At 58.4% G+C, this 21,398-nt stretch overlaps 1 protein-coding gene across 1 annotated transcript; it reads right to left on the bottom strand.

The window, feature by feature from the left end:
- Positions 1-57: 57 nt before the first annotated feature.
- HCN2 (hyperpolarization activated cyclic nucleotide gated potassium and sodium channel 2) lies at positions 58-19,814 on the bottom strand. The gene is made up of 8 exons (XM_068980888.1): positions 19,162-19,814; positions 9,518-9,941; positions 8,389-8,550; positions 6,956-7,174; positions 5,710-5,856; positions 2,358-2,598; positions 2,031-2,195; positions 58-764 (listed from the first exon to the last, which is right to left on the bottom strand). The coding sequence occupies exons 1-8, from the start codon at positions 19,812-19,814 to the stop codon at positions 58-60; spliced, it is 2,718 nt and encodes a 905-aa protein (XP_068836989.1).
- Between the last annotated feature and the right edge of the window lie 1,584 nt (positions 19,815-21,398).

Genomic DNA, 21,398 nt, shown 5'->3' with positions numbered 1-21,398 from the left:
TGGCATGGCTTTGGTCTGGGTGACGGCCCCGCCCCATTTCGGGGCGGCGCGCGAGGGTCACAAGTTGGACGAAAGGCGTGAGCGCGCGGAGTCCAGCGGGTCGGGTCCACCGGCGGTGCCCGGTGAGGGCGAGGCTGAGTCCCTACGGTCCGGGCTGGGTGCCGCGACCCGGGCGGCGGGCGCGGGCCCCAGGCGCGGCGTGGAGCTGCTGGCCGGTCGCGCCGTGGCCGCGGGGCCGGGTGCGCCATGGGGCAGCGAGGGCTGTGAGGCAGACAGCGGGCGCGAGGCGCGGCTTAGGCGGCGCGCAGGTAGCGCAGGCCCAGCGCGAGGCGCGGCAGGGGAGCCGGGTGTGCCACCGAAAGGCGAGGTCCGCGGTGCCCTGGGGCTGGCAGGCGCGCCAGGGGGACTGGCTGCAGGGGCGGGTCCGGGCGAGGCGGCAGCAGTGGCGACAGTGGGCGCGGGCCCCGGGGGCAGGCGACGCACGAGGCGCGGCGAGCCAAGTGCCAGGGGCCCGACAAGCGGGCGTGCGACTTGTGGGCAGAAGCTCATGGCCACGGCCTGCTGCAGCGTGGCGATGGCTGAGGTGCCCTGTGGAGGTGGCGGTGGTGGCGGGAAGAGGCCGACACGCTGGCCCAGCTCAGCCTGCTGCACCATCTCGCGGTCATACTTGACAATCTCCTGGATGATGGCGTTCTCCTGGTTGTTAAACACGCCAGAGTTGAGGTCGTGCTGCACCTTGTGTAGCAGGATCGAGTTCTTCTTGCCTGGGGGCGGGGTGGGGGTTGGTATCAGAGGTGCCAGCCTCTGCACAGCAGGCATGCCTGGGCGCCTCCTCCAACCAGCAGGCCAGTGTCCCAGTGCCTGGTGTGCACAGCAAGCACGTATTGGACCCTGACTGTACAGCCAGAGTGAACAGATGTCTAGTATCTGCTGCGTATAAGAAGCTGAAATTGTGCACCTACTGTATACAGGAAGCAGGCACCTTTCTGTGTAGCTAGCATGTGGAATTCCTGCCTGTACAGAGTCAGGAATTCCCGTGGCGCGCATTGTGCACTGCCTTCAGCATGCTGAAGGTCTATGGTATATGTAGCAAGCTGCTGTTGAGCACTTACTGTATATAGTACATATGTTAAGCACCTATTGTATAGAGCTACATTGTATGTGCTTGTTGTCTATAAACATACTGAGTGTTTTTTCTGTATCCTGGGAAGTCCTCTTTCTATTGGCTCCCCTCCCCCTTCCACCCTCTCTCAGTCCTGCAGCCATTCATTGTATCTGTTCCCACACATGGTACCAAGGGCCTCCCTGACTTCTGCATCTAGTCTTCAGCTAGTGCTCAGCCATTTCCGAGATTACCCCCTGCCCTGCCTCTCCCCAGTTCCCCAGGACACCCCCCAACACATAGACAGGCCAGGCTCCAAGAGTCCTCCTGTATACACACAGCCTCATAGGATACACATCTGATCAGGTCCTCCCCTGCCTAGAATCATCCATAGCTCCCTACTGCTTCTGATCTACAGTCCAAATGCCTTCCTCTACCACCCGCTAGGGCTCTTGTGCCTGCCCACCCCTCTCAAGCCTCCCTCCTCCCAGCTTCCCTGACTCCCGGTAATCCAGGCCCCTTTCCCACCTCAGGGCCTTGGCACATGCTGTGTCCACTCCCAGGTCATGCTCTCTGTCTTTCTACTGGTAACACCTACATATCTGGGTCTCTGCTTGGAATCACAAGGAAGCTCCCTGCCCCCACACCTCTCCTCCATGACAAGCTTGAGGGTGGCTGCCCCATCCTTCTCAGGGGCCATATTGTCACCTCCTAGCACACAGCAGGTTCTCAAATACTTGCCTGCTGAGCAGAAATTTCCTCTTCCTTGGGAAACTCAGCCTGTGTTTGGTCAAGGGAGAAAGTGGGTTGGGGAATCTGGTCCCAGGACCGGAGAAGGGGCCCTGAGGGTCAGCTAGGCCACAGCACCACCACCCCCCAGACTGTCCCTGCTGGGCAGCCATGGAGGCTGACCACTGTGTCCACTCACCAATACGATCCAGGCGGTCAATGGCGACTGTCTCAAAGGCCCGCCTCATCATGGGGTACTCCTCCAGCACCTCATTGAAGTTGTCCACACTCAGCGAGTAGAGGCGGCAGTAGGTGTCGGCCCGCACACTCGCCGTGCGCCGGCCCCGCGTCAGCAGGCAGATCTCTGCGTGTGGCCAGGGGCGGCAGCCTCACTGCTGGGCCATCCCCCAGGGCCCTTCCAGCCAGCACAGCGCCCCAGCTCCCCTCACCCAATCTGGGGTCCTTCCTGCTGCACCTGTGCCCCTAAGCTCGCCACCCTGGCCTCCGGCTCCCCACCAACACTCACCCCCAAAGTAGGAGCCATCAGACAACTTCATCTCCTTGTTGCCCTTGGTAAGCACACTGACCACACCGTGTTGGATGAAGTACATCTTCTTGCCGATGGTGCCCTCACGGATGATGTAGTCGCCTGGCTGGAAGACCTCAAACTTGAGCTTGGTCAGCATGGCCGTGACGAAGTTAGGGTCAGCATTGGCGAACAGTGGCATGGAGGCCACCAGCTTCCGGCAGTTGAAGTTGACGATCTCCTGTGGGGGCGGGAGGGGGACAGTGTCAGGCTTCCCCATCTTACCCTCCCTTTGGAGGTTGTACCTCTCAAACTCTCCGTCTGTGAAAGCAGTTGAACACTTTAGCCCAAAGACCAGCATCTTAATAGGCAGTCACTGGAGGTTTTGCCAAGGACAGGATCAAGGAAAGATTCCCTACTGTTTAACTCTGGGTTGGCAACACTGGTTGATGCTGTTAGACATGGGAAAGCATTCCAGCATTATAAGAACTGGAAAGGAAAAAGTAAAATTATCTCTTTACTCTTTCTATTAATAGGACTGCCTGAAAAAACCAAGAGAGTCCATGGAAAACTATAACAAGGGAAGTTAGTCAGAATAGCAAGTGATTTTTAAAAAACAACATGAAAACCAAGAGCCTTAAAGTGAATGCATGGTGTAGAAGACAGGGTACCATTTATCTTTGGTGGAGAAGCTTCAGGGGATGGGAAGATTCCATGTTTGATCTGGGTAGGGGTTACGTGTGGATTTTACTTGATATAATGTCCATCAGGTGAGCCCTGATGACAGGAGAGGCACTTTTCTCTAAGGTACATTTCAATAAGAAGGAATGCTTACCATAAAGAGAAAACCCAGCTTTTTGTACAAACAAAGCCACTCCAAAGAAGATGCAATGCGTGAGAAGACCCCGTATCCACCCAGATAAAGAGCTACATGAGGTGGCGCAGCATGAGTTTAACAAGACACATCCAATCCTACATGAAGACGCACTGTAACCCCCCCAAAGGCACAGAAGAGCCATGAACATGCGCTGCTCACCATCTTTGACACAGGAGACACCCATTCTCCCTGGGTAGGGCCACAGTGCACAGCCTGTGAAAATGCTGCCTGGCTCGCTTCTTAACCAGGGCTGTTCACTCAGAATACACGAGCAGAAACATAAGGAAACCCATGACAAAGAAGAGCAGGGGGGTTCCCTGGTGACTCGGTTGGTAAAGAATCTGCCTGCCAATGCAGGAGCCATAGCTTGGATCCCTGGTCGGGGAAGATCCCACATGCCACAGGGCAGCTAAGCCAGTGCACCACAGCTGCTGAGCCTGTGCTCTAGAGCCCAGGAACCAGCTACTGAGCCTGTGTGCCGCAACTTCTGAAGCCCGCACACTCTAGAGCCTGTGTCCAGGAAACAAGCCACTGCAATGATAAGCCTACACACCCTAGAGCCTGTGCTCCGAAACAAGAGAAGTCTGCATACCTCAACTAGAGAAAAGCCTGTGTAGCAACAAAGACCCAGCTTAGCCCCAAATAAAAAAGAGCAGAGGACTCAGCCTCCAAAGCACCAAAACACACTGAAAACTTGCGACGCAAACAGTGTGGGTTTGGTGCACACAAAGTAGACAGGCCTGTGGGCCAGATGAAAAGTCCAGAAACATTAAAAAAAAAAAAGAAAAGTCCAGAAACAGACCAAGCACAAGGGTGGTTCACCCAGAGCCTGAGGGTGCAGCCCCACAGCAGGAGAGACTGGACCCTTCCTCACACCAGGTTCCAGGACAGATTCCAAAGGCATCAGGGGTCCACGTGCAAAACAGGAGACTACACATACCGGAAGAAGACACAGAATTTCTCTAAAACCTAGGTGTGTAGCAGGCAGGTGTAGGTACCTGCTTTGTAGAGCGAGCATGTACTGCATGCCTGCTATACGCAGAGAGGAGATACTGAAAACTTGTGTGCAGCAGTCAGGTTTGAGTACCTGCTGTATACAGCAAGCATACATGGAATACCTGCTGTACACAGCAAGCATACACAGAGCACCTGATGTATACAGCATAAAAATTCCACATGGGGGAGAAACCACAATCAGCAAGGTTTAAAGACAAATGGGTGGGACTTCCCTGGCAGTCCAGTGGTTAAGATTTCACCTTCTGATGCAGGGAGTGCAGCAGATTCAATCCCTGGTCAGGGAGCCAAGATCCCACACACCTCGTGGCCAGAAAACCAAAACGTAAAACAGAAGCAATAGTGTAATAAATTCAAGGATGACTAAAAATGGTCCACATCAGAAAAAAATCTTTAAAAAGACAAATGGTTACGGGGTGGAAATTTACATCACCAAGAGGTAAAGTCCTTCAGGTTTTTAGGGAATTCCCTTGCAGGTCCAGTGGCTAGGACTCGATGCTGTCACTGCCAAGGGCCCAGATTTGGGTTGTTCCTTAGTTGAGGAACCATCTGGCAGCCTCGTGGTTTGGCCAAAAACAAAATAGTTACCAGAGGGGAAAGGTGTAGGTAATTGAAGAGTTGGGGATTAGCAGATACTATATGTGAAATAGATAAGGTCCTGCTATGTAGCACAGAAAGCTCTTAACAACCTGTAATAAACCATAATGGAAAACAGTCTATAAAAGTGTATATAGATAGATGAGTCACTTTGCTGTACACCAGAAACTGACACAGCATTATAAATCAACTACGTGCTGTGCTAAGTTGCTTCAGTTGTGTCTGACTCTTTGCGGCCCCATGGACTGTAGCCCACCAGGCTCCTCTGTCCATGGGATTCTCTAGGCAAGTATACTGGAGTCAGTTGCTGTGGCCTCCTCCATGGGATCTTCCCAGAGGATCAACTATACTTCAATTAAAAATAAAATTTTCTAAAAAAGGCCAAAAGTTCCGAAGGAAAGCAAACAAAAGTTATGGATAATTCACAGAAAGAGAAACACAAATAAACAAGCCTTTGATCACAGGGACACTCTCCCAAAAGAAAAGAATGCACCTGAGTGTAGTTCCTTGGGGCACACCTCTCACTGAGCATTTGGGAACCATCTCCCAGGGCGTCCCTCATGACACCTCAGAGGGATCGAAGGGTGTGCCCCTCCCTCGCCTTTCTGGGCACTGCGAGCTCCTCCCTCAATGCGGAGGAGGGGCTCAGAGAGGGGGCGCTGGGGCTGCGGACACCTGGGGGCCCACAGATGTCCATGGTTTTGTAAGAAAACGGATGGAGAGCCAGAGGAACCCGGTGGAGGGACAGGACAGAAGATGGGTATTTTCTGCCTATATCCAGTTTTGCCAGTTTAACTTAATGTAAATGACTAAGTAAAGATCAAATACAGATCGCCAGGAGCTCACTTCTCTCAGAAGCCCTACCTCCCTCAGGGGCCCGTTGAGCTCGCCCAGGATGCTGTCCTCATCGAACATCTTGCCCTGGTAGCGGTGCTCGTAGTAGTCGTGGATCTTCTGGCGGAAGTCGGCTGGCAGCTTGTGGAAGGACATGTACTGCTCCACCTGCTTGTACTGTAACGGGACAGGGGGCCCGGGTCAGCAGTGGCCGCTCCAGAGCCCCAGCCTGAGCGGGCCTCGGCTTATGACCACGACAATATGGGACACTCAGGGAATCTGAATTTCAGGTGAACAACTAAAATGCCCCTGGTAAGTTTAACCCTGGCAGTAAAAGTTAACTCCTGTGTCCTGAATATCTTCTGGCAACCCCTGCCACCGCCCCCGACCCTTTGGTGGCCCCCTCCTTGATGATCTTTTTAGAAATTGCCAGCCCAGCCCCTCCTGAACAGGGATGGGGGCAAGGGCACCAGTTAGGGGTGCCAGGCCCTACTGTCCCCAGGGTGGCACCCCTAGGGGAGCTCTGGCCCCGCTTCCGCCCTAGCCCCGCCCAGCCACAGCTGTCCTGAGCTCAGCGGAACCCGTGACGGCAGGCGGATGGCGGCACCAGCTCGTGTTTGGGTGGGAGGCTGGTGGCTTCCGGACAGCCGGGGCGCCTGGCACCAGGCCCAGCTGACCCGGCCGACCTGACTGCTGGGCATTGCTGGGGGTGAGGCAGCTACTGGGCCAAGGCTAGCCCTGGGGTAGTAGTACAGGGACAGTGGGGCAGGGTTTGGGGAACTGGGCCACCCTTGGCCTGAGGGAGGGGAAACTGAGGCAGAAGACTGAAGCTGACCTCCAGGAAGGGCTGGCCTATGGGGCCACATTGGACTGGCCCCAGGGAGGCCAAGTCCCAGGACATCCTTGCTTCCCAGAGGCCTCCCTTGTGTCCTTGAGCAACCCCAGCACCCCCACCCTTCCTGGGACAGCCCAGAGACACCCCTCACCAAGGGGTCTCCTGGCCCTATCCTTTTTAGACCTCTTCTCCCACCTTTTCCCTTCATCAGCCCCTATGTCCCCTCTAGACTTCTTCCTCAGAGTTCTGAGCTTTCTCACTGTCCTTCTGTGAGCTGCTCCCCCCACTGAGGGGGTGGGGTCCAGTCCTGATCACAGTCACAGGCCCTTCTGAGGTCCCCATCCCCTCTACCCCTTTGGCCTCCATCCTGAGCACAACACATGGAGCTGGAGGGATGTGGGGTGGACCCCAGACCCTCGGGGGTTCCTCCCCCCCTCAGACCTTCTCCTGGTACTGGCGCCTCGAGGAGTCCAGCGACTGGATGAGGGCGGTGGCGTGGCCAATGAACATGGCGTAGCAGGTGGCACCCACGATCATGCTCAGCATGGTCAGCCAGATGTCCGTCATGCTCTCTGGCGCCTGCCGCCCGTACCCGATGCACAGCATGTGGCTCATGGCCTTGAACAGCGCGAAGGAGTACAGCTCGCTCCATGAGTGGTTCTGCAAGTCCAAGGGTGGATGGTGGGCAGGGGCTCGCCGTCCCCAGGAAGCCCCTTGACCGCCCCGCCCCAGGGCCCTGCCTGCCCACCCTTCCCCAGGCATCCGGCTCCCTGTGTCCAGAGTCAACCAAGAGAAACTAGATTTAGGCAGCCGACGTGATGTGCACACATGTTACAGCAACTCAGCAGAGGGCTGGCGTGAAGCCACCTCCCCACTTCATTCCTGGGGAAGTAGGCTCCAAGCAGCTAGAGTCCAGCCCTGGGTGTTCAAGAGCCCTCACTACTTCACAACCTCTGATGAGTGTCTTTGAGGCCAAAGAATGGGGAAGTCCTGGGGACAGCGAGCTGGGGACACTGAAATCCTGATCAGAGGGGCGGGGTGGAAGAAGCATCAGACAGGACCAGGAAGAAACCCACCACCCCCGACCAGTCCTCAGTTGAACCAGCTAGGGGAGGGGCAGTGGGCCCTGTTCAGGAAACAGGACCACATGCCTGGGTGTCCGGCCAGACAATGAGCTGCCTCAGCCAGGCAGCTGTGCCAGGCGCTGGGCCGGGCGCCCAAGGGTTTTCCCTCCAGTGCTCCCGCCCATCAATGCCCACCTGCCCTGTGCCCCAAATGCACCCCAGCAAGAGAAAGGCTTAACAGTCTCAGCCAGAAAGCAATAGGTGCTCCTGAATCTCCCAATTTATTACTTCTCAAGACCGTTGATACTACTATCCCATCTGAGGACTATGATAAAATTGTCATTTAAACACATGGGTGCAAATAAAATGGGCTTCCCAGGTGGTTCAGTGGGAAAGAGTCCGCCTGCCAATGCAGGAGATGTGGGTTCGATGCTTGGGTTTGGAAAATGCCCTTGAGGAAATGGCAACCCATTCCAGTATTCTTGCCTGGAGAATCCCATGGACAGAGGAGCCTGGTGGGCTGCACTCCAGGGGGTCGAAAAGAGACATGACTAAGCAATAGCATGCACATACATGCGTGCAAATAAAAGAGTGGAATGGATTACAGAATAGTAAGCAGATGACGTGATTTCTAAAGGGGAGAGGGGGACAAAAGCAGCTCTACTGCCCTCAAACGGCAACGGATCTCCATAGTTCTGGATCTGCAAGGCTCCAACTGGGACAGCAGCCCAGAGGAGCGCTCAGCACCAGAGGGGTTTTCAGGCGCCCTGTGCTCCAGGCACGCAAGAGGGACACGGGCGCGGGGCTCACCACCATGCCGTTGATGGAGACCCAGCAGTTGCGTGGGAAGTCCTGAAGCATGGGCACCAGGAACTGCAGGCAGCCATCCCAGTGGCAGAGGAGCAGCATCATGCTGATGAGGTTGCAGATGCGCATGACCGCACTCGCCAGGTCGTAGGTCATGTGGAAGATCTGTGGGCAGGGCAGGGCAGCTCACGTGAGCGTCCGGCAGACCCATGGTTACTCGTGCCCCAGCAGTGGGAAGACGCAGTCCCCCGTGAGGGGCAGCCCTTACTTCCTCGTAGCCCCCACTCCCCGTAGGCTTTTCAAGGTAGTGAAGTGCCCTAGACTAGAGAACATGGCCCCTTACCAGCCTGCCGCCCAGGCACCAAATCTCTGCCTGGCCGGCCATCCACTGTCCTCTCTGAGGACCACTGCCTCTTCCAGTGACCCAGTCCCCACCCACTCCCCTGATGGCAGCCTGTCAGCATCCTGGAAAGTGCTGGTGACTGAGCCTGTGTGGTGGCCATGGGCTGCAGAAGTCAGGTCACACTGAGTCCAGAAGTGGGTCTGAACTTGCGGGAGAGGGTCATGATTTCACTCCTTGGGGCCTCAGTTTCCCCATTGCCAACAGGGCTGTGGAGTCTGCCTCTCACAGGGCAGAACGAAGGAAGGGCTGCAGATGTGTCAAGGATTCATGCAGTGCTTTCTGTGACCCCACTTCCCAGCAGGTAGGGGCTCCTGTGACCACGCCCCTAGCTCACCCAGGTTCCACCCCTAAGTTTCCAAGGACCCTCTATGCAGCTCCTGTAACTCCGCACAGTGTACTCAGTGACACCGCTACTCGTGTGTGTCTAATCCCGCCTGTCTTCTCATTGTAGTACGCCCCTGGACCCTGCAGCACCCCCTGCCAAGGGTCTCCCATCATGGCCCGGCCTTTTTGTTCCCGGTGCCACCTGTAGCCATCGCCTGGTCCCATCACCATAACAGCATCCTCACCCATCAGCACACCCTCGCCCATCACGACCCTGCCCCTACATCCCAGCCCAGTTCCAGCCCATTACGACCCCACTGACCCCACCCTTGCCTCTGTACCCCAACCCCACAACCCCCGCTCACGCCCATGGCCGCGCCCCTGCGCCCATGCGCAGCCGCTCACCTCCTCCCACTGATGGATGTAGCGGATGAGGCGCGACAAGCGGAGCAGGCGCAACAGGCTGAGGATCTTGGTGAAGCGCACGATGCGCAGGGCGCGGGCCGTCTTGTAGACCTCAGAGTCGATGCCTTTCTCCACGATGAGGAAGATGTAGTCCACGGGGATGGAGGATACGAAGTCCACCACGAACCACGTCCGCAGGTACTTCTTCTTGATCTTCTCGGGGTCCAGGATGATCTCCGTGTTGTCCTCGATCACGATGCCCGTGCGGAAGTTCAGCACCAGGTCCATGAGGAAGAATGTGTCCGAGACAACGTTGAACACAATCCACGGGGCCGTGGTCTCGTCCTTGAAGAAGGTGATGCCCACAGGGATGATGATGAGGTTTCCCACCATGAAGAGCAGCATGGTAAAGTCCCAGTAGAACCTGGGGGCGAGGCGCAGTGGGTCACGACTCCACCTTTGTGTGGGGCCCTCCTCTGAGTGCTTCTGCCTGGCCCACTGTGCATGCAGGTACCATTGAGGACCAGCCCATAACTCGCGTACTCGGGCAAAGCTGACAATTTGCCCCCACCCCGGGTCATAGTTGGTGAGGGTTTCCCAGATGGCGCTAGTGGTAAAGAACCTTCCTGCCAATGCAGGGGATGTAAGAGACACAGGTTAGATCCCTGGATTGGGAAGATCCCCTGGAGGAGGGCAGTATTCTTGCCTGGAGAATCCCATGGATCGAGGAGCCTGGAGGGTTATAGTCCATGGGGTCGCAAAGAGTCGGAAAAACGACTGGAGTGACTTAGCACGCAGGGCTAGTGTGGACCTTGCCTCCAGGAAGCCCTCCCACGTCCCAGATTGCACTCTACTGCTGCCTGGACTCCTCCAGCCCGGTTCCTCTCACAGGCCCAGCCTGACCGTCTTTCTTTGAAGAAGTCAGAGACCTAGGATAGCCACTCAAAAATTGACTAAATGTTTCCCGGGACCAAAAAGGTCCAATGTGCCTGGCATAAGGTTGGCATGCCAAAGGAAGTAAGGCTGAGCAGGGAGAGAGGAGACAAGGAAGAAACTGGAGGGGTGGGGTGGGGATTGGCTCCAGGAGTGTTGGGTGGTTGGGCCATGGCTGCAGGTATGGGATGGGTGCCAGAGTGCGGGCCCCCCACCCCCGCTGAGTTTTCCTATAGGGCACTAGAAGGTTGAGCAGGGGTCACTGGCTATCCCTCCATTTCTGAAAGCACTCAGGGTGCAGGGGGTAGGGGGGAGCTGGAGACAGGGAAGAGGCTGGGGTGCCCCAGGGGCAGGGAGAAAGGAAGAGGAAGGCCTGGCAGGCAGAGCATAGGGATAGGCGACAGAGGAACCTGAGTGAACCGACTTGGCCAGGCTTGGATGTTTCATGTGATAAATATGCCTGAAAATGGGATGACTAGTTGCTTCCACTGCCAGACACACACACCCAGGACTGATAACGTGTGCCTGAGAATTCCACAATTCCAGAATTCCACCTGGAAATGCTATGCTCTCGTGAAACAGCCTGTCATTTGAGGAATAAATCTATCAACAGCCGGGCACCGTGTCCTGAGTTCAACATTTACCTGTGAGGACAGATGGACACAGCAAAGGCCACATGGAAAGATGCCCAGCCCTGCAACAAACAGGAATTAAAACTACACGAGGCAAAACTGTCTGGTGCTGCAGAAAGTTAAAGTTACCATGTGACCTGGCAATTCCACATGGGTCCTGGACCTACACCCAAGGATGGAAAACAGGTATTCAAACAGACTCTTGTACACCACTGTCCACCATGGCACAACTTACATTGGCCAGAATTGGAAACAATCCACGCATCCATCAGTGGATGAACATATAAACATAATGTGTTCCCTCCACACATGGAGCATCACTCAGCCACAAAAAGGGAGGAAGCCCTGATACTCGCTACCACATGGATGGACCCTGAGAACACAATGCTCAGTGAGAGAAGCAGACACAGGAGGACACGTCGGGTGTGACTCCACTGATGGGAAAAGTCCAGAACAGGCAGATACACAGACACAGAGAGTGGGTTCCTGGTTGTCAGAGGCTGGGGAGTTTCTGTTTGGGAAGATGAAAACGTTCTGGCAAGGATGAAAGGTGGTGCTTGCACAACATTGTGAATGTACATAATGTCACTTGACTGTACGCTTTTAAATGGTTAAAAGCCAAATGCTACGTTGTATTTATGTTAGCACATGTATACAAAGAGAACACCGAGGACCAGGGTCTTAGCGATGAAAGGATGCCCCAGATCGGGGTCTGAGGCCACACTCCCTGTTAAGATTCAGACAAAGGATGGTCTAAAATTCAGAACGAGTCCTTTGTTTGATTTTGCCTCTCACAGTGCAGGAAGAGACACCCACACTGAGGTAGGTATCCTGGGCCATCTGGTAGGCCAGGTGCCCTCCTCTTCATGGCCAGAGTCCCCAAGTCCTCTTGGAGAAGGTTCTAGCGTATGCAGGCAGGACAGGGCTGGGGGACCCTCAAAGCCTGCCACTTCCTGGGCCTCTCCCAGATGGACAGAAGAAGAGACTGAGGTTCCTAGGGGCTGGAGGGACTCTCCCAAATTAGCACAAACTAACAGAAAGCTGGAAACAGCAGTGCTGACCTGACTACAGTGAGCACCCTGATTTGGGAGATGCTGTGGGTCAGCTCTCTTGGGAGCAGCCCTGTTAGGGAAGAGCTATAGCACCTCACCTGCCCAGTAACCCAGGCCTTCCACTTCGGGGAACTGATCCCAAGGAAGTCATCCAAGAGGAAGAGAAAAAAATTAAAAAGTGATTTGTAACAAGATGTTCACAGCAGCCTGGTCTGCAAGAGCCAGGCCTGGAAAGGACCCAGAGTCCAAGACGGTGGTGACAACAGCCAGGTCTGGGCTCCTGCCCACTGGCAAGTGTGACCTTGGCAAGTCCCTCCAGCCCCTGGGAACCTCAGTCTCTTCTTCTATCTGTCTGGGAGGAGCCCAGGGAAAGGCAGGCTTTGAGGGTCACCTGGCCCTGTCCACCCACACGTGCTGAGGGCTTCTCCCAGTGGCCATGGGGACTCCAGCTGGGAAACCCACCTTGGGGTGGAGATGGATGGAGACCTTTAGAGATGAAAGTGTCGACATGATCTGGGGTGAGTGATAAGGGCAGAACAAAGGACTGCTCCCAGTTCAAGGCATTCTTTACATGAATCTAGACCATATGTAGGGCTCAGACCTCTGATCTGCATCATCTACTCAGCCTTGAGATCCCCAGGACCCCAGCCCCAACCTGACTGAGGGGCCTCACCTGCCTGCTCCCCACCTCCACCCCCAGCGTATCCACAGCAAAGCTCCTAAAACCCCACTTTTTGGATAGAGACCTTCTCCCCGAGCCTCAGTTTTGGGGTTGAAGGGCTTATGCCTGAGGACAGAGCAAGCAGGAAAGAGTAACTGAAGGCCAGTGGAGAAGAAACCTCCAGAGAGCCCAGAAACCCATGAGAGGGGGTTAGAAACAGTCTAAATTGGGGGGCCTGGAAATCACCAGGGTGGGGCAGAAAGTCTAAATGGCCAGAAGCAGAAGTGCTTCCCCTTCCTAGGTGACACATCACAGACATTCTCTCCTTTTGTTCTGTGGTCAGGGTGTGGGTAGGGGGGCAGGTGTGGGCAGACACCACACTTCCCACTGACAGACCAGAGAGGTGGCCCAGCCTTGGGATGCGGGGCCAGAGACCTGAGAGCCAGCCTGCCACCCCTGGGCCTGTCCTGTCCACTGCCCGCACTGCCAGGAACTCCACCTGCAGGCCCGAGCCCTGGCCAATGCCCCTTGGTCCCTGGGAACTATCCCTGGCTCCCCAGGGTCTCAGCCTCATCCCCTCCAGCCAATGTGGTCCTCCTGGAGGTGGGCAGGAGGAGAGGACTGAGGCCTGGGGTAAAGGTTCCAGGCCCCCTCCCCTGCACCCCCACCTCTCCTGGGCCTGCCTGCCCCCTTGGGCTGTGCAGCCCCAGAGCTGATCACTCTCCTCCAAGCCTCCATGCCTTATCTGCCCAATCCTGGCAGCCCCTCCAACAGTAGGCCATCTCAGAGACCTCCAAAGACCCAGAGATGTCCCCCCTAGAACTCATGGACCCCCTGGGACCCAGAGACTCCCCAAGACTCAGAGACCTCCCCTAGGACCCAGATACCTCCCAGTATCCCCAGGACTCAGAGACCCCTGAGACTCAGAGACATCCCCCAGGACCCAGAGATTCCCTGGGATCCAGGGACCCTTGGGACCCAGAGACCCCTCTCACCAGGACCCAGGGAATCACCCCCCCCCCAGGACCCCAAGAACTCCCAGGACAAAGTCAGGGCTTCAGGGTCCGGGGTCACAGCTACCTCAATTACCCAGGGTCTTTGGGGACGGTAATTAAACCCTGTATTGAGAAGTCCTCCTGAACAAACAGACCCCATGAGAAAACACTCAGACCCTGGTTCCCCACCTGTGCCCACATAGGAACTGGGCCCTGAAAGACAGTGAGGCCAGGGCTCCCGGGCAGGAAGTGGGGGGCTCAGCACAATGACCCCAGCACTCTGTGAACAGAAACATTCAGAACCCTCTCCCAGGTGCCACAGCTACATGGTTCTGATGTCAGTGGGGCCCACTGGGAGCCCAGCACATGCTCCAGCAGCTGCCCGGCCTTTCTCTGTGCAGATGGAGAAACCGAGGCTGGAAACGGTTAAGTGACAGAAGCCAGGCAGTCAGACCTCAGAACCAGAGCTGGGGACCACGTGGTCACCCTATCTCCAGTGCTCCAGGCCCCTCCCTTCAACTCCGGAAACTGGACAAGCAGCCTGTGCTTCCAGTACCAGGCAGGCAGGACCAGGCGAGGGGCCGGCAGGGGTGTCCCAGGAGCCTGAAGCTACTGGCCAGGGACACGGTGAACAAGGGTAGCAGCTCCCTCCATTCCAGGTTGGAGAACCAAGAACTGGCCAGGAGGCAGTCTAGGAATTATGGATCAGATCAGGCAAATCCCAGGGGATTAGGGGCTGGAGGTCTGCAACTAAGGATGAGCCTGGGGGTGGGGGTGGGGGGTGGAGGATTAGAGCCTGAGCCCTTGGACATGAGTTACAGATCCCAGGCGGGTGTCAGTGATCTGGAAAGGGAGACTCCCCCAGGGAGGATTCCTGGTTGATCCCAAGACAGGGCATACTCTGGGGTCAACTGGGTGCCAGGCCAGGGGGACACGTGGTGACCAGACAAACCTGGCACTCCCTCAGGGCCCCAGCCCGGGTGGGGAGCTGGACGTTCCACACAGAAAAATGACTGAGATGCTTCAGAGGGGCTGCTTTAGCTAGGATGAATCAGGAGGGCTTCTTGGAGGAAGTGGCATGTGGGCAGAAGATGGAGGAGGGCCGCTAGGCAAAGTACAGGGCACTGCACCCTGGGCCCAGGGAACAGCCAGCATGGAGTTTGCCTTTTGGGCAGCTGGAAGGCCTGGGGCTGGAGCAGGGGCATAAAGGGAGGTGAAAAGGGATGAGAGGTGTGGGAGCCAGGCTCTGTGGGGCTGTGGGTCAGCCATAGCCATGGCTGAGTGAGTTTAAAGTGAGAAAGACAAACATCCCTGCCAGGAAGGGGTGGAGGGTGGTGTTCAGGCAGGAGGTGGGGTGGCCTGTGCTCGCTGTGTTTGGGGGAAGTGAAGCAGGGTCTTTCCTGAGCAAGTGAGTAGCTGAGGAAGCTACCTTATATAAAGTGAACTCTCCCAACATTCCCCCTGAGCCCCCAGGTCATGCCCAGGTGAAGCAGGGTCTTTTCTGAGCAAGTGAGTAGCTGAGGAAGCTACCTTATTTAAAGCAAACTCTCCCAGCATTCCCCCTGAGCCCCCAGGTCATGCCCAGGCCCTGGATGTGGACACAGAGCATAGGTGTGTGACAATCTAAAGCAGGGAATTCAAGGACCAGAAGCTCCAACTTCAGGCAGGAACGCCGTAGAGTGACGAGGGGCCCCTGACCCCTCACAGGGACAATGGAGCTCCCTTCCTCCCTGCTGGGTGGGCCTGGGCCACAACTCTTCCACCTGGGAAATGGGTATGTCCACTGCCCCCAACTCTGAGCACTGGATTCACAACCAGGGAAGCTCTGGGCCCCGTTCCTGTCTTGCCTCCCCTCCCCACCCCACCCCCACCACCCCGGGATAATTCAAGGCTTATTCTCATGAGCTGACGCATCCTCATCTCCCGCTGATCCATAGGGCCATCTGGGGCAGGAGAAGCCCTCTAGTCCTGTTGAATTTTCAGGCCAGCCCTCTACCACCCCAGGCTCTTGGGGTCCCCTAGGGTGTCACACAGATACAGGCCAGCATCCACAGGACCTGGCTTTGTCTGAACTCTGCTGAGGGCCAGGAAAGGGACCCACTTCTCTTTTCCCTGCAAAACCAGGCCTTCTGCTGGCACAAAATTTGGGAACATTGAGCAGCAGGAGAGACTCAGGTCAGAACTCAGAGGAGCTTACAGACTTGGAAACAGGATGAAAGGCCCTGGGAAGCCACCGCCCATACTCTTTGTGGGGAGATAAGGCCACCGGCCCCCCATCCCAGACATGCCCAGGCCCCCACTCAACCACAGCTGCCTTGATCCCCAAGTGACCACCATCCGAGGAGGTGAAGAAAGTGGCAGAAGGAGTGGATGGTCCAGAATGGGAGAGCTTCCTGTTGTCCCTGGAACATGCTTCTCCTCTCCTCCACCCCACGGGCGCTCATAGAACATCTGTATCCAGGCTCCAGCTCTAGTGTTACCCACAACCCCATGAAAAAGTGAAGACACGCCCAGAAAGGGTTGGGGCTGGTCCTAAGCTGCCAGGAAATGGGGCTCATGACCTGACTCACGGCCTCACCTGGCACCCACATGGGCCCCTCAGCGGGCTCCCCAAATCATCCTGGGCCCCCCTGCATGCCAGGCCCCAGGAAACCATGGTGCGGGAGTGTGTGAGAGAGGCAGGTAAGCGTATCAAGGGCGGAAAGGCTGCTTCCAAGTGCACAGGTGGTGCAGACACAAGTCGGATCAAGAGAAGTGGGGTACACCTTGAATTTGGGAAAACTGAGGCAAGGAAGCCTGGGAAGGGCTCCAGGCTATACACAGGGGCTGCGGGCCTCACTGCAGACTTCCCCAGCCCCTCTGCAGCCTGTTCCAGACTTTGTATTCTCTCCCAGCCTCGGTCTGGTCACCTTCCTCAAGAGCCCTCCTCCCTGAGGCCTCTGCAGACACTCCCTCCCCCTGAAAGCCCTCGTGGTCCTTGGAGTGAGGCATGGCTGCAGCTGTTCCAGCTCATCAAACATGAATTGTCCTGTTGTCCATACCAGACAGGTGCCTGGTCAACCTGAACAAAGTTGTTGCTCAAGGAAGTGGTCCTGGGGCTGGTATGGGAGCCTTGGCCTCTTGGGCTCATTTCCCTTCTCAGTCGTGTCCAGGGCTCACCTGGGTGCCAGGGGGGACAGTGTCTGCACCATCAGGTCATCAGCACAGACAGAGCCAAATGTGGACAAGCAGACCCAAGGACCCTCCCTGCTGCTCCACGAATGGTTCTTAAAACTAACACACACCCATGAACACAGGATGCCTTTTTTCCTCTTGTTTCTTCTTGGCCTGGACAGGACATGGCCAGAGACCAGCTTGCCTGACAATTCAAAGTGTGGATTCAGAGGCCAGCCTCCCCAGGCACGAATCCCCACTCTGCCTGGCTTGGGACTAGCTGTGTGGCTTTGGGCAAGTGAATTTACCTCTTTGTGCCCCTCTCCTGGTGTGTAAACTTGGGGTAGCTGCACTCCAACTTGGCAGGATCTTAGGGTTTTTACCTTGACTGGCTTACCTTGTCCCAGCTACAGGCCACACATGCCCCCTCCCTCTCCCTCACCCCATTGATCACCCCCAGTTTACAAGGTATCTGCCCAGGGACACACGAATGACTGAGCGGGACAGGCAGAAGGATGGGGACATCCAGCTCCTTCTCCCAGCACCACCACCGCTTCTGCAGCTGAGAGGAAGCTCAGGCCACCCACTGCCCTGGGGAAGCTGCAAACAGACGTGCTGGAGGGGACAGGGGAATGACTACTTTCTGCAGCTACCTCCCGCTGCCCACATGTCCCCCATATCCCTTTCCAGCCAGCTGGTGTTAGCCCCCAGTTCACAGGGGGACCAGGTGGGCCAGAGAGCCCTGGAAGTCAAGTTCATCCCCATTTCACAGACCAGAACCATCTACAGAAGGATGCAAAGGCCCCAGGTAGGTCGGGACCATCCAGAGCCCCCCCACCCGACCCCTACTACCCCATCAGGACGTGACCCTGGGACCTCTGCCCCGGCCTCTTCCCGAACCCAAACCTCTAGTCAAGGCTGCACTCACGTCCCAGGAGGGTCTGAAGGGTGAGGAGCTGGAATCATGGACTTTCCTCCAGCCTCTGCCCCTGACTTGTGTCCCTGGGCCTCCGTTTCCCCAGCCGTCCAGAGAAAGGGAGAGTCCCGCAGCCCCCTTTCCCAGCTCTGGGGGTCCAGGAGCAAAAGACCTCTGACTTCAGAGGAGGGGGAGACCCGAGACCCGCGGAGGGAGAGGACCCGCGGAGGGAGAGGATCCGCAGGCCTCCGGACTGCTGTCCGTGGTGCTGAAACCGCGTCCGCCCTGGGAGCTACAGCCAGTAGGCGAGCGGAGGGGGGCACACAGACCGTGTGCACCCTAGCTCACACACTCGTCATGGACACATCACCTCGCACACTCACACACACTCACCCACACACACACATATAACACCATCTCTCCCCAACATACAGCCGCGATCTGCCGCGCAGACACACCCCCCCAGAGCGCTCAGCCCGCGCCCCCAGGACCCCCGTCCCCCGCAGTCACATGCTCTTGATCACACACACAGACTGCAGTGACAGGCATCGTTCTCACTCGCAGGCCACACAGCGCACGCCCAGGAACGGAACTGCAAACAAACGCGGCATGACCCTGCTCCGGCCTCGCTCTGAGTCTTTCCACGCACCAGCCGGCTGAATCCACAATGACAAACCAACCACCGACACCTGGGCACGCCACCCGGCCGCCTGAGCTGATGAGGCTGAGGACACAGCCGCGGGATATCAGCACGCTCAGCACCCACTCCTCGCGGAACACCCAGGCCCAGGGACCCGGGACGCGCCTCTCTGCGGCGTGGGGCGCAGGTGGAGACCGTGGGATCCGGCGTGTCCGCTTAACCCTTTCTCCGCCAGCCTCTACCGGGCGCGTCCTTCCCGGGCGCCCTTCCTTCCTCCTTCCTTCCGCTCCTCCGCCTCCCCGGCACCCACGTTCCCCTCTATTCGTCCTCTCCGCCCCTCTGCGCTTAGACCCTGGTCCTGCGGCCCGTGACGTGCGCCCACTCGAAGGGCGGGGAATGTCAGGTTGCGTGGGAGGGGGCGCGCCAGGGTCACGGCACGAGCCTGCGTGCATCTCCCAGCGCCCCTCCAAGGGCGGCGCCTTGGGCGCCCAGGTCCTTCTGGGGCGGGTCCCGGACTCGCCCGAGGTCACTGAGGGGGGCCCCGAGGTCACCCGTGGGGCGCACCGCCCCGCCCTTTCCAAAGCGCTCCCAGGACGGCCTCCGCGCGCGTCCGCTCGCCGTGCCCCTCCGCGCGGGCCGGCTGGCCCTCCGAGCGACAGTACCTGAAGTCGCTGTAAGGGTGGATGATCCAGGCCCCCGCTGACTTGACGCGCTCCTGCTCGCGCTCCACGGCCTTCTGACTGCCGAACATCCGCAACGAGAACTTGTTGACTCCCGGCTGCAGGAGCGCGCCGAACTGGCGCTGCATGAAGCTGGCCTGGCTGCCGCGCGACTCCCCCGCCGGGCCCGCCTCCTCGCTCCCCGCCTCGTCCGCCGGCCCGGGCCCGGCTCCAGAGCCCGGCCCGGGCCCCGGGGCTGCCCCGCGGCATGAGAACGACACCTTGGGACCCCGCGCCGGGCCCTCGGACCCCGCGGGGCTGCACTGCGGCTCGCCGCGCCCGCACTCGCCGTTCGGGCTGCCCTTGGCCGTGCTCGCGGCGCCCGGGGTGCCGGGGCGGCCGCAAGAGCTGTCTCGGCTGCGGAGCCGGGCCCGCGGGCCGCCCTCGTCTGCTGCCTCCGGGGGCGCCGCCTCGGTCTGGGGCGCCTGCTGAGGGGGCGCCGGTCCGGGGCCCGGAGGGGGCGCGGGTGGCGGCGGCGGCGGTTGCTGCTGCTGGGGGCCCGCGGGCGGCGGCGGCGGCGGCGGCGGCGACGGCCCCGGCGCGGGGGTCGCGCCCGGGCTCTCCCCGGGCCGCCCGCCGCCCCCGCGCGCGTCCATGGCGAGGCGGCGCCGGGCAGTGCGGAGCGGAGCCGCCGCCGCCGCCGCCGGCCGGAGCCCGAGGGAGGGGGGGAAGGCGGGGGTAGGGCGGGGCGGAGCCGCGGGGGGCGGAGCCGCGGTCGAGGGGGAGGGGCGGGGGTGGGAGCCCCTCCTCTGCCCGCGCCCACTCCCGGCGCGCCCCGCCCCGGTCCTGCGCCTGGGAAACTGAGGCCGCTGGGTGGGGGACAGCCCAAGGTCACGCGGCTCAAGATCTCGGAGACCCGATCAAGCTGAGTCCCAGAAGGGGAAACTGAGGCCCGCGAAACGGAAGGACGCGCCCAAGGTCACCGAGCCCAGCCTCGGAGCTGGGGCCTCCACGCGCGACCTTGGCGAGGGGCCTTCTCCTGGCACTTCGGTTCTCCTCTCTCCAGAGGGCAGAGCGGGGCGGGAACCACTGACGCTGGGGCTCGAAGTGGGGCCGCCCCCCCACCCGCCCCCGCAACAGCCTCCCTCCTTTCTGTAGGTTTGAGACTTTCCACAATAAAAGGCCACAAGAGTCCTTCCTTGCCTTGTTACTTGAGCCCCTCCATAAGGACCCTTAGGAATCTGTGGAGGGGGAGGGGCAAAGAACGGTCAGGCCAGGAGTCTCCGGGTTCCACGGTGGCCTCCCTGCCTCCCCACCACCTCCTGCATATGAGGAAACTGAGGCCAAACTGGGCAGGATGAGGCCAAGAGGAAGAGCCACCCAAGGATGCTGTGGATCCCACTTTCAAACAGTGAGAAGTGGGATCTCCCAAAAGGCAGGTGGACTTTAAAGTGGGGAGTTACCCAGAGTCACAGGGGAACTCAGGGTCTGTCACCCTTTCTCACCAGATGGTCGCATGTGATCCCCACTGGGCTGCCTCCTCTCTCTGCCTCTTGGGCTCAGGCCCCAGCCGGCCCCTCATCCCTGGGTCCCCGCATCTGGGAAAACACCTGAGGCTCTGCTTTTGGGGCTGTAGCCAGGCTGAGGGTAGTGGTGACTCCTGGCGTTAGGTAACATAGGCCACAAGCCTGGGACTCCTCCTAGCCTCCAGTCCCCACCCCAGCTCAACCAGAGCTCTCTGATGGACAAAGAGCAGAGATTAGGAAGGGCCTGGAGAAGTGGGGGAGGGTGGGGGGACCCTGGCCTCCAAGGACCATCGGGCCCTCTGAATGGTTTCAGACCTGGTATATTGGGAGCCTCCATCCACCTGGATGTCAGGACCAGGATGGTGAGGTTGGAGAGGGCTCTGACGCTGCACACAGTAGGTGGTACTCAACATTGATTGATGGATGGGCCCATGTGGAGCGTGGGTGGGCTGAACTGGGCCATCTCATGCCCCCTCTAGACTGTTCTGAGCCCCAAGGGGCCTCCCAGGGGGCCATCTCTGCTGTGCCCTCAGCCAGACCTGAAGCCAGATGGGCGGACAGGCTGGGCCACCGTCTGTCCTGAGTCTGTGAGAGAGAGGCTGGACAGCCATGGAGTTGCAGTGCCAGGCTGTCGCCCGCCCTGGGCAGATGTGTGTTCTGGCTGAAGGGGGATCTTTCATGCTCACCCTGGGAAGATGTCAGTCTGGGCAGACC

This window comes from Capricornis sumatraensis, chromosome 9 (assembly GCF_032405125.1).
Source record: "Capricornis sumatraensis isolate serow.1 chromosome 9, serow.2, whole genome shotgun sequence".
NCBI lineage: Eukaryota > Metazoa > Chordata > Mammalia > Artiodactyla > Bovidae > Capricornis > Capricornis sumatraensis.
The sequence above is the reverse complement of the archived record's forward strand: the minus strand, read 5'-3'. Positions and strand labels throughout refer to the sequence as shown.

What these genes read in the sequence shown, in the direction of transcription:
- HCN2 (XM_068980888.1), bottom strand. Translation starts at nt 19,814, where the DNA reads ATGGACGCGCGCGGGGGCGGCGGGCGGCCCGGGGAGAGCCCGGGCGCG. An exon ending in GGCGCCAGTACCAGGAGAAG is followed by an intron (nt 5,857 to 6,955) that starts GTCTGAGGGGGG and finishes GTCCCGTTACAG; the next exon opens with TACAAGCAGGTGGAGCAGTA. An exon ending in TGACCGCCTGGATCGTATTG is followed by an intron (nt 765 to 2,030) that starts GTGAGTGGACAC and finishes CCCCGCCCCCAG; the next exon opens with GCAAGAAGAACTCGATCCTG.